The sequence below is a fragment of the Kryptolebias marmoratus genome, linkage group LG18 (assembly GCF_001649575.2).
Source record: "Kryptolebias marmoratus isolate JLee-2015 linkage group LG18, ASM164957v2, whole genome shotgun sequence".
Taxonomy (NCBI): domain Eukaryota; kingdom Metazoa; phylum Chordata; class Actinopteri; order Cyprinodontiformes; family Rivulidae; genus Kryptolebias; species Kryptolebias marmoratus.
The window spans coordinates 11,710,421-11,720,442 of record NC_051447.1 but is presented as its reverse complement, the minus strand read 5'-3'; the positions used below and the strand labels follow the sequence as shown (position 1 = coordinate 11,720,442).

Sequence of the window (10,022 nt, the reverse complement as noted above, 5' to 3'; positions counted from 1 at the left end):
TGCCGAGGTATGCAGGGAATAGAAAGTGGTTAAAGTTGTGGGAATGATGACTCAGCATTCACACGAATTTCCTGTTTTTTATTTTTTTATATATTTTTTGAAATTTAACTACTAATGCATAATTTGTTCTATTTTAGCCATTTATGGATCAAACATTTACATTTACACTGCATTTTTACAAGACAATACAATTACTCAAGTTATGTTTTGCACTTCTGTCACTTTAAAGCCAGGATACTTGTTTTGAAACACCTTTAAGGTGAGGTTTTTAGTCCAAAAAATAGTTTTGTGAAAGTGAAATGCAGACAGAAGTAGTAAAAAATGTGATCTTGATGACTTGCACCAACATGTCCGAGTCATTCATTGTCTGACTCCTGTCTTCAAGTGTGTCTTTTTGTTGGATTATCCCCAAAATTAACTCAGTGGTGAATCCAGAATAAACCCCAAACTACTTATCACTGTTTTACGTCTTACCGTGTCCTCTGTTACTGTAAGGTGAAAGCTTACTGTAAGGAGTCTGCTTTACATTTACCTGATGCATCTAGCAGGGTCATAGCTCATCGAAAACTGCTGCCAATTTCCTTTTACTTGTCTGTCTTCATACCTTGTCCGTCATTCCAGGTCTCTTTGATCCAACAGGTTGCAGCAGCTTTACCCCCACCCTCCTACCCAAACTTTTTCTGCTCTCAGAAAAGAAAGTCATTCATTCACTCTTGCACACCTTCCTCCTCTATCACTTAGAAACAGACACACAGATTCACACACTGATTCTCTTTTTAGTTGATTATCTCAGCTAACAGCCAAGGAAACATTACCAACCCTGTTTTTGCCTGACTTGGATAAAACTTTCGTGTGTCTTTTCTTAGAGGTATATATTTTTTTCTTGACCATCAAGAAATCATCTGGATTGGGAGGATAATGTCTTAAGTGGTAAGTGAACGGGCATATCTCATTTTAAGAGGATATTCAAAACCCATTAGTTTAACTGCTCTTTTAATATGGTATTTTACGGAGTAGTTATGAATTCCCAACTGCCCAAGTACCCCTGCACACTGTGTCTCTGGACTAAGGCCAGCAGCTTTAAAACTGAGCCATTACTGCTGCTCTTTCTCTAGGAGCATCATCTGTCTATTTTAGAGCTCACTGTCTCTAAAGGTTTTTGGTTATAAAGTTCAATGATTACAGCAAATGAACATTTTAGTTTAGGAGGACACAAAGTTTCAGTGCTGACATTCTGCATGTTTTGTGTGTTTGAGAATTAGAATTAAAAGTTTATATAGAAGATGATTTATACAGTGATGTCAACTCTATCATAGATAAAGCATATCAGGTTGTCAGTGAGGGCAATAGGATATGAAACTATGCACTACAATTTGTTCATATTTTGCTTCATGCATAGACTTGCTGGGTTTGGAGAAAGCAAAGTAATATTGAGACAACAGTCTGCGTCTTGTGAGCTGTGTATAAAACTGTGTTTTTGTATTTGCTGCTGTGTGAAACAGCTGTATATCTGATATGTCGCACCAAAGACATCTGCTGTTGTAGCTCAGAGCTGTGTGCATGTGTCTGCGCGCGTGTGTGTGTGTCTCTTCACTGTCACCAGTTTCCCACCTACAGGGATAATCCATCCTGTGAAGTGGTGAGGTGGAAAATGCCATTATGTAGAAATAGCTGATGTGCAGTTAGACTTGCAGGCATGTGAAGTGTGTATGATTTGGAATGTGTGTTTTTAAAAAAAGTAGATAGGGAACAAAAGGGGGAATATAAGAGCGAGGAATAGTAAACTTCATTCTGTGACATCATTTAATCCACCTGGAGTGATGATAAACTCAAGGTCTCAGACACAATAAATTATTTTTTCTTAGCAAAGCTGGGAAATCCTTATGATCCCTGCATGGACAGAGTGAAGGATGTCATCCTCAGCAAGTGTCTTTGATGTGGGACCATATAAATATGTGTCTGAGTCTTTGACTTGTGTTTGTAGATATTGCAGGATACCTGAGACATTGTTGTTATAAGCAGTTATGATGCCATATGGTCGTCAGTCATTGTTTGGTCCACCAGCCTGACCCATATTTAGTGATTACATCATATTTTGTACAAACTTTATGGTCTTTATTAAGAAATTAAAATGACTCCAGTGATTCCATGACATTTGTCATGCATATTAGTTGAATACTTGAAGTTATGACTAGTCTGCAAAAAAAAAAAAAAATGCTGTTGCTGGGGTCTGCAACCAGCTCTGGGGCCACATGAGACTTTGGTTTTTCTGGCTGGTTTTTATCCATTTACTGTCCACTTTTAAAACAAAACATTTTGATCAGTTGGTGCTAGTAGTTTTTTAGCCACTTCAATAATTCAACTTCCTGCTGTTTAGTGTGATCTATGTGATAGTGTGCAGTAGCTGTGTAATCAAAATCCTGAGGCTGCTAGTTCGAACCCAGGTTGAATCAGGAAGGCCACATCCGGCATAAAACAATTGCCAAATCTTTAATTTGAGATAGCTTGCTGTGGTGACCCTTGCAGAAGGGAGAAGCTGAAGAAAAAAAGATTCTATCAAAAAACAAACAATAAAAAAATAATAAAATCTTAAATGAATGAAAGTCTGTCTTCGTTACTGTAAAAGAGCTTCATTGTGTTAAATATTCAACAAACTACTGTTATTATTCATTGCTCACTCTAATATATTATTATTAGGATGCTAGTAATTCTTGGTTTTTTCAAATTTAGATACACATATTCTTAGTTTTCCACAAACATAGAATGGATTTGCATAGGCCTCCATAAATGTTATAAGAAGAAGGTATTAAAAAACAATCATAATTTTTGTTTGTTTGTATGCTTTGTTTGGTCTTTTTTTCTTATTATTCTTTGTCCTAACATGTGAAAATACCCATAACTGTCAACAATTTCTTACATACCTAAATTTCAAATTATAACAAACAATAGTTTTTACAAGTAGTATTTATATAACAATGACTAATCTTTATTTAAATGTTTTGCAGCTCTTGGAAAATTTTAATTAGTTAAGGGCAGAATTTTTTTTTTTGTAAAGGTTGTATCGTTCTTTTTTTATCATACTCAAGCCATTGCAAGACTAATTGATTCTGGCTACCTTTGAACACTCGTGCACATTCATTTAAAAACCCACTGTAGCATGAACACGGCTAACTACGTGTGCAATGCAGTGTCATTCATCCCAATACGTATAAGTTAAGTCCTCCCTGCCCTCAGTAATAAGGCAATACGTGCAGAGACAGATCTTAGATCTGCACTGGTATGTGAGCAGGGGGGAAGTGTAGTTTTCTTTTTCTTTTTTTTTTTTGGCTGTTACATTAGAGTTCAAGCCCTGCCAGTTCTCACTTCCATCTGCAGACATTGTAAACTATTCAGCCTTCAGCCATTTGGGCTTAGTCAGACCAGATGGTCAAATCACTTTGAGGAATTTTCTGAAAATCAGATTGTTTCATATTGATCTTTTATTTTGCTGTTACCATAGAAATTTACAGCTGAAATGTGCTCTCAAGAGGTAGGATTGAAACTGATGAATTGACATAATAAATGGCTTTTGACTTTTAAAGCCAAGAGGTTTTTTTTATGTTTTCATGTTGGTAAGTAAAGGCAGACCTCTTTGATGATTTGCACATGCCCGTGCAGCACTCTCATGCACATGTAGGTATGTGAGAATTAATGTAAAACATATCAGCAGGATCATTTCTCTCTAGAGCTCTGTTGTGTAAATGTGTAGCTCTTTGATAGTTGGTTCATTCTTTTCATTTTAACAATCCATTACTGCTGCGATTCCTTATAGCATGTTGTGTTGACTGAAGAGTTAGTCAGATTAGATGTTGATTACATTTGGGTAGGTGAATGTTGCTCATGGAAGTATTTTTGTTATGTTTACAGTATCCTTGAGCTAATTTTAACAATTCAAGTGCAACTAAATCAAAATGTTGACATGCCAGAATGAAAAAGAACTGCTTTTAAATAACACTTTATAATGAGCAGAGCAAAGTCTCAATGGGATTGAAGTGCCTCCATTCAGAGTCTTATTCTGCATATTTCTATACAGTCACCTTCAAACTGTCTAAATTAAAGACATGACTTTCCTTGGAGGAATTCATATCACCTGCCACCTTTTATGACAGAGTTTTAAACTAAAATAATTTTGTTGAAATGGGAGTTAGAGCTGTTTTAATAAAACCTTGTAATTGACAAGAAGCACAATACAGTCAGATCCCATGAGATGTGTTGGTTCTTAGGGAGTGTTGAAGATGACTCTCAGCTGTTACCACACCAGAGCTCAGTATTTTAAAAAATGAGTTACAGGCATGCTTTTATTGGTTAATGCTGATTAGCTACGATCGTCATCCCAATTTGTGGTGACTCTAAAAGTCAGTCAGTTGTAGAAGTATCCAGTGATTACTTTTTACGAGTTTGACTAAAATCCAACCATGGTTCATGAGATATTTTACTAACAGAGACGATTAATGCCAACAGTTCAAGACAAGGTTTTTGCTAAAATATTGCACAACGTGGAGTGCTCAGATTATGTCTTGAGGATGAGTCTCAACTCAGACCACATCAAATTCTAGTTCAATATCTGTAAAACATCTTATTTATCACAATTTTTGTGTTTCATTAAAAACCATCTAGTGGTTCATGAGATATTTTGCTAACAGACACATTGGGCTTCAGTAGTTAATGACAAAGTTAAAAAATAAAAACAAATCTCACTGCAGCGGGTGACAATTACCCCACAGTTTCATTTGTTTCTGAACGAAAATGTACTTTTCTTTCACAAGTGATTTTTTTTTTTAAGTCAATTTTCTCAAACATCACCTCCATCTGCCTGTCTTTCACACATTCAGGGCTTAACTTTAAAGAAATGTAGTTTTCTGAACATGCTGTCAGAGTTGTAGCTATGCAGTAAATTTATTCTTCTTGCCTATAAAGGCAGCTCCACAACCATTCAGTTGCTGTCAATCAAACACACACACAAACCTTCCAGTCAATATTGCTCCCAAAATGTGTTTGCTGACTTTAATATTGCAGTGTTCTTATCAATTCAACAGTAAAGTCTAACACAAAGAATTGCTTTGTGACTTTATTTTAATTACACCTAGATAAGTGTGGTTGCTCACCAGAGCCGTAGAGGGGTTTATCTTTGTCACATAAGTACTGTTGAGGCCCTTTCTTTAAAAGTTTAACTTATTAGGTTTTTTTTTTTTTTTATCAGAATAAATGTATTTGGATATGTGAGTATTATGTGAGAAAACAAAGCAATAAGTTCATTTTAGAAAAATACCAGTATAAAACTATTTTTCATCCAATAAAAAATATGATAATCTAAAAAACGGTCTTGTTAATCCTGGTTATATATGCAAAAATATTAAATATTAATATTTAATATTAAAATATTAAAGGTAATTTAGAGTTTTTGGCAACAACAAAAAAAAAATCTCAAAAAGACTGGACAGGGCCTGTGTGAAGCATCCCTTCTTAGCACCACACAAGGCTTTAAAAGTAAATAGTACGAAAAGCAATCAGCTGGAAGAGCATTTTGCAACTAGTTAGATTAAGTGGCTACAAGTTGGTAAAAAAACTGGGTATAAAAAGCAGTCAGGGGCTGAATATCTTAGAAGTAAAGATGGGGAGAGGTTCACTATCCTGCAAAAATTTGTGTTTGAAATTGTGGAGCAACGATGCTAAACAGCATACTGCATTCATCCCAACAGCACTGCTTTGCAGTTGTAGAGTCCAGATGCTAAACTGACCTGTTTATAATCCAAACCTCTTTACCATATACTGAAAAATATGGCGAAGAAGTCATATCTCAGCCTTTTTAGTACTGGGGTTGTAGTATTTTTTTTCTCAAGTTTATGCATCCTTAAAACATTAGTGGATCCATATTGGACACATTAAAGGCATTTTTGATGTTCAAATACTGTTGGACTGAGTGTGTTTGATGTAAAACTGTAGGAGGAACTTCTGTCTGCAACTAGAAATAATTATGAAATTATCTAGCCCTGCTGAGGCAAACAATAGGTTCTAAAGAGATTGAAATAAATGACACTTATTTTAAAAGGTTCAACTGCATGCAAAGGTTTTAGTTGTAAAGTATTTTGCAAACTGCCCAGCTTAACCTACTGTGGGTGGACTTGCTGTCAACATCTTGTCTGTAAATTGTTTGAGTCAGGCTTGTCATACCTGAAGAAAAAAAATCTTAATCTGCAAAAGTGGGACTTCTACAGAAGACTTACAAGTCCTTAACAAATTAAAAATGTCTGAGTGTGTTTTATCTTTGAGAGCTCTTAATTATGTGTTTCTTTCCTTGCTTATCTTGTGTAATTTCAGATTGGAGTGAAGAGGCGTTGGTAATCGATGATTGTAGAGTGGAGTTTAGGATTTGCTGAGAGAAAAAAAAGGAAAAGAGGAGCAGGTGATTGAGGGAGGAAGAAGAGGAGAGGAAGAGTATGGGCCGCTCCTCTGTTTGGATCTTTCTCCTGTGCCTTTCACTCTCCCATCAAAGTGTTACAGCACAAGCTGAAGGTATGTGATCACATTTATACACCTGAATGCCACACTCAAAAACAACACACCTTTGGCCTTTTTTTTATTTCTATTAGATCCATATAGTAGCAGAATTATTCTAAAGGCTTGTCAGTGACTGATGTTTAAATACTCTTTAAATTAAAGTTCTAAATACAAACAATGTGTGATTGACAGTTTTTTTCATGGAGTCAAAGAAAGAGCTGCTGCTCACTAAGCACAGTGTGTGTGTGTGAGAGCTTCATCATTAAATCTTCTCACCTGGATTGATATGTAGTTCAAACACAAACCCAGCTACAGTTTTCTCCAGACTGTATCTCGTCAGAGCATTTAAACATCTGCCATCCTCTTGCACTCAGCCTGTCAAACTTATCTCCCGGATACAGAAACTTACCCTCAGGTGCTATTGGATGTCACCAAAAGGTCAATAACCCAATCAAAAGTTAGATCTCTTCCATCTGGAGCATGATTGGAAGAAAGTTGTTGGGCAGAAATATAGAATGATGAGAATAACCCACTAATCTAAATGAAGCTGTTCCTCCTTTGCTCCTGTTAATATGGTTTGTTATTGACAGCAATAACTTAAATGTCATCATGTTGTGTAGCTGTCTACAGTAACCTTTAGTGCCTTTTTGTTTTAATTACAAACAATAAAACAAAATGTGTTCTCTTTAGGATCGATACCGAGTTCATCTCAAAGCTTCTTTAATCAAAACTTTTAAAATAACAAAGAATAAAATGATGCTGTTATGTCCGTTGTAGCTCAGTGGTCAGTGCTGCTGTCTCATAATCCCGAGGCTGCAGTTTTGAGCCCAATCTGCATCAGGAAGGGCATCCGGCATAAAACAATTGCCAAGTCATATGTGAGAGTTTGCTTGCTGTGGCAAACTGCAGAAGTGAGCGCTGAAAAATAAAGAAATTGACGATAAAATTAGGCTTGCTTGCTATGAACTGCAAATAAATATCACTCAACCTTTTAGAGTGTTTAGGATTCTTTAGCATTTTTTTTTTGTTTGTTTTTATAATTTACTTTAAACAGAATTTTTTGCTCTTTTAGGAAGATATTCTTATTAAAAAGGTTCTGGAAACCCCCTGTTGTGACCACCTGCTCAACATCCACCTGTATTAAATAAATCAAGAGCACTCGGGTTATCTTCTGCCTGGCACCCATGTGTGCTTCATCAGAATCCCAATTTGCACCAAGATGTTTGCACATGCTTCTATTTTTCTCCAAGTTTCATGACATTCTGTGTGGGGGATCTCCTAATTTCTTTCTAGCATTTACACAAACAGGAAGACTATCTGTCTCAGGACTTATTTAGAATAGTAATAAACACTTGCTGGTTGAGAATTTGAATATCAAGAAACAAAAAACAGTAGAAACCCAAACAGAGTCTGCACCCATTACCTAAACTGACAGTGGCTATTGTTTAAATGATACATCAAGCTCTTCAACAGTTCAGTGTTGCAGTTGTGTTTTTCTGACTTCAAGTACTTAATGTTCTCAGCTATTAGTTTAAATAATATTTTCTCTGCAAACACTTTTTTCTCGACTTTGCTTTTGTAACCAAGCTCCACTTCAAATCTGCCTTATTGTTAATCATGTACCCACTCTGGCAGCATAAGAGCCCAAAACCAACACTAAACACTTCAGTCCACCTATGAATCTGCAACTAATGCTAACCCATGCAAATAATAATACAGTAACCTTCAATTCAGCTTTAAAATAGCTGTTTCAAAGAGTAATGTCAGATTTAGAGCAGGGTTTTTTTTACAGTCTAAATAAATTGGATGATTTTTGTTTCTGTATTGTTATTGACATGAAAATCAGGGTTTAGCTTTACATGAGCAACAAAAAATACAGTAATTGTTGTTTGGTTTAATGTATACAAGATGTAAACTACAACCCACATGATGTTAAACACCACCAACCTGTGTGAACAACTTTAATTAGAAGAGCCAGCCAAGCTTAATTAGCCTTTTATGTATTATTGAAAATAATAACTCAGTTTGTGCAGGGTTACAAGAGTGTTTTAGTGGATTAAATTCTGACATGTTTCCTTATGGCCAGACCGTATGGTATTGAAGCATTATTTAAATAGTATTTCTATCCTACTTGTGTTGTAAATATTTTCTTTCTTTTCTATCAGTGGAACATTGACCCTGTGGCCTTTTTAATTTCTAAGACATGCATTTTCTTGGACATTATTTTAAGATCATGTTGTTGTTTATTGCAGTAGTGCATCATTAAAGAGGTTTTTTTCTTCTTGGCAGTTTTCTGCAGTATGTGCTGAAGCCACTGAGCTACATCTAATGTGGAAATCAATGGTGGTCCAGCACAATGGTGTTGCAACCTTTGAAATATCAGCACAGATAACCTTCAAGAAAACCAATCCTAATCTCTCAGCATGTGTTGTGTCCTTATCCTTGGCACGTCGATCCTGCCTGCCAGCCCAGACAGACAAACTTCTGGATAATTGATCTTGTTTCCACCTCTGTCTTTGTTTGACAGACGCAAGCCTCCAGCTGCTTATTTTGCTCAGGACATCCTCCATGTTTTATGTGTTTGTGCAGATATCAGTAAAATAAAACATTTATCCTATTGTACAGATTAGCACCTTATGCAGGTAAAAGTGGCTAGCCGTTTGCGCGAAGCTCAACCCTCATGGAAAGGATGATGGTTATAATTTTTTTTATTATGTCAATGGTTTTAACTTGCTGTTAAATGGTGAATAAATGAGGCTACAGTTTATGTGTATGCAAAGATGATGGCTCAGCACAATTGAAGCCCCGAAAACTGGATTCCTAGTGATATTTTGCTACTTTGGTAAGATGTATAGGGGTGTAAAGGAGAACATAATGTTGGGTCGGCATGGGTGGGAGACATATGTCTGCCTCTGTGAATCCTGGGATTGGAGCCAAAGCGAGAAGGCAAGATAATAGAGGAAAGCAAGCTTGGTAATCAAATAGAGGACAGGAGAGAATCACTTATCACTTACAGAACAATCAGCCCAGCCTATCTTTTATTCACTAGCCTAATCAATGCTGTCGTCACTTTGGTTTATTGCATTTGTAATGCCAGAATATTGACTGAAAGGGTGTTTGCAGACGCAGCACATTGTGTGTGTGGGTGTGTGTGTATGCCTGTAACCACTGCACACACTATCTTGTGTTTTGCTGCTACCCTTTGAATTCAAAAGCATCTAAATATCTCTAAACTCAGCATGTTAAATGCATTTGTTGAGCAAGGCAATTGACCCTGATTTTGGGTGTGTTTACCTTATTATTCTAAGCGTTCCTCATTGCTGTACTAAAGTTTTATTGCGGGAGTGCTCAGAATATTGATAGTCTCTTTGGCTCACTTGTGTCTCATTAAAAATTCATGTGGATTTGCGTGGCGATCTGGCTGCATGACAAAAGCAAATGAAGAAGAAACCCTCAATGTGGTGGAACAAGTCTGCAATCTGGTG

At 36.3% G+C, this 10,022-nt stretch overlaps 1 protein-coding gene across 3 annotated transcripts in view; it reads left to right on the top strand.

The window, feature by feature from the left end:
• The first annotated feature begins 640 nt into the window (after nt 1-640).
• Nucleotides 641-10,022, top strand: part of col7a1l (collagen type VII alpha 1-like) — a 65,213-nt gene continuing 55,831 nt past the window's right edge. For 2 of the 3 annotated variants that reach the window (XM_037981281.1, XM_017414886.3), the window contains exons 1-2: nt 641-930; nt 6,358-6,552. In XM_037981281.1, the coding sequence (XP_037837209.1) occupies nt 6,477-6,552 (76 nt within the window). In that variant the 5' untranslated portion in view covers nt 641-930; nt 6,358-6,476. The remainder of the gene's footprint in view (nt 931-6,357; nt 6,553-10,022) is intronic. The other variant, XM_017414885.3, reaches the window with a different exon arrangement.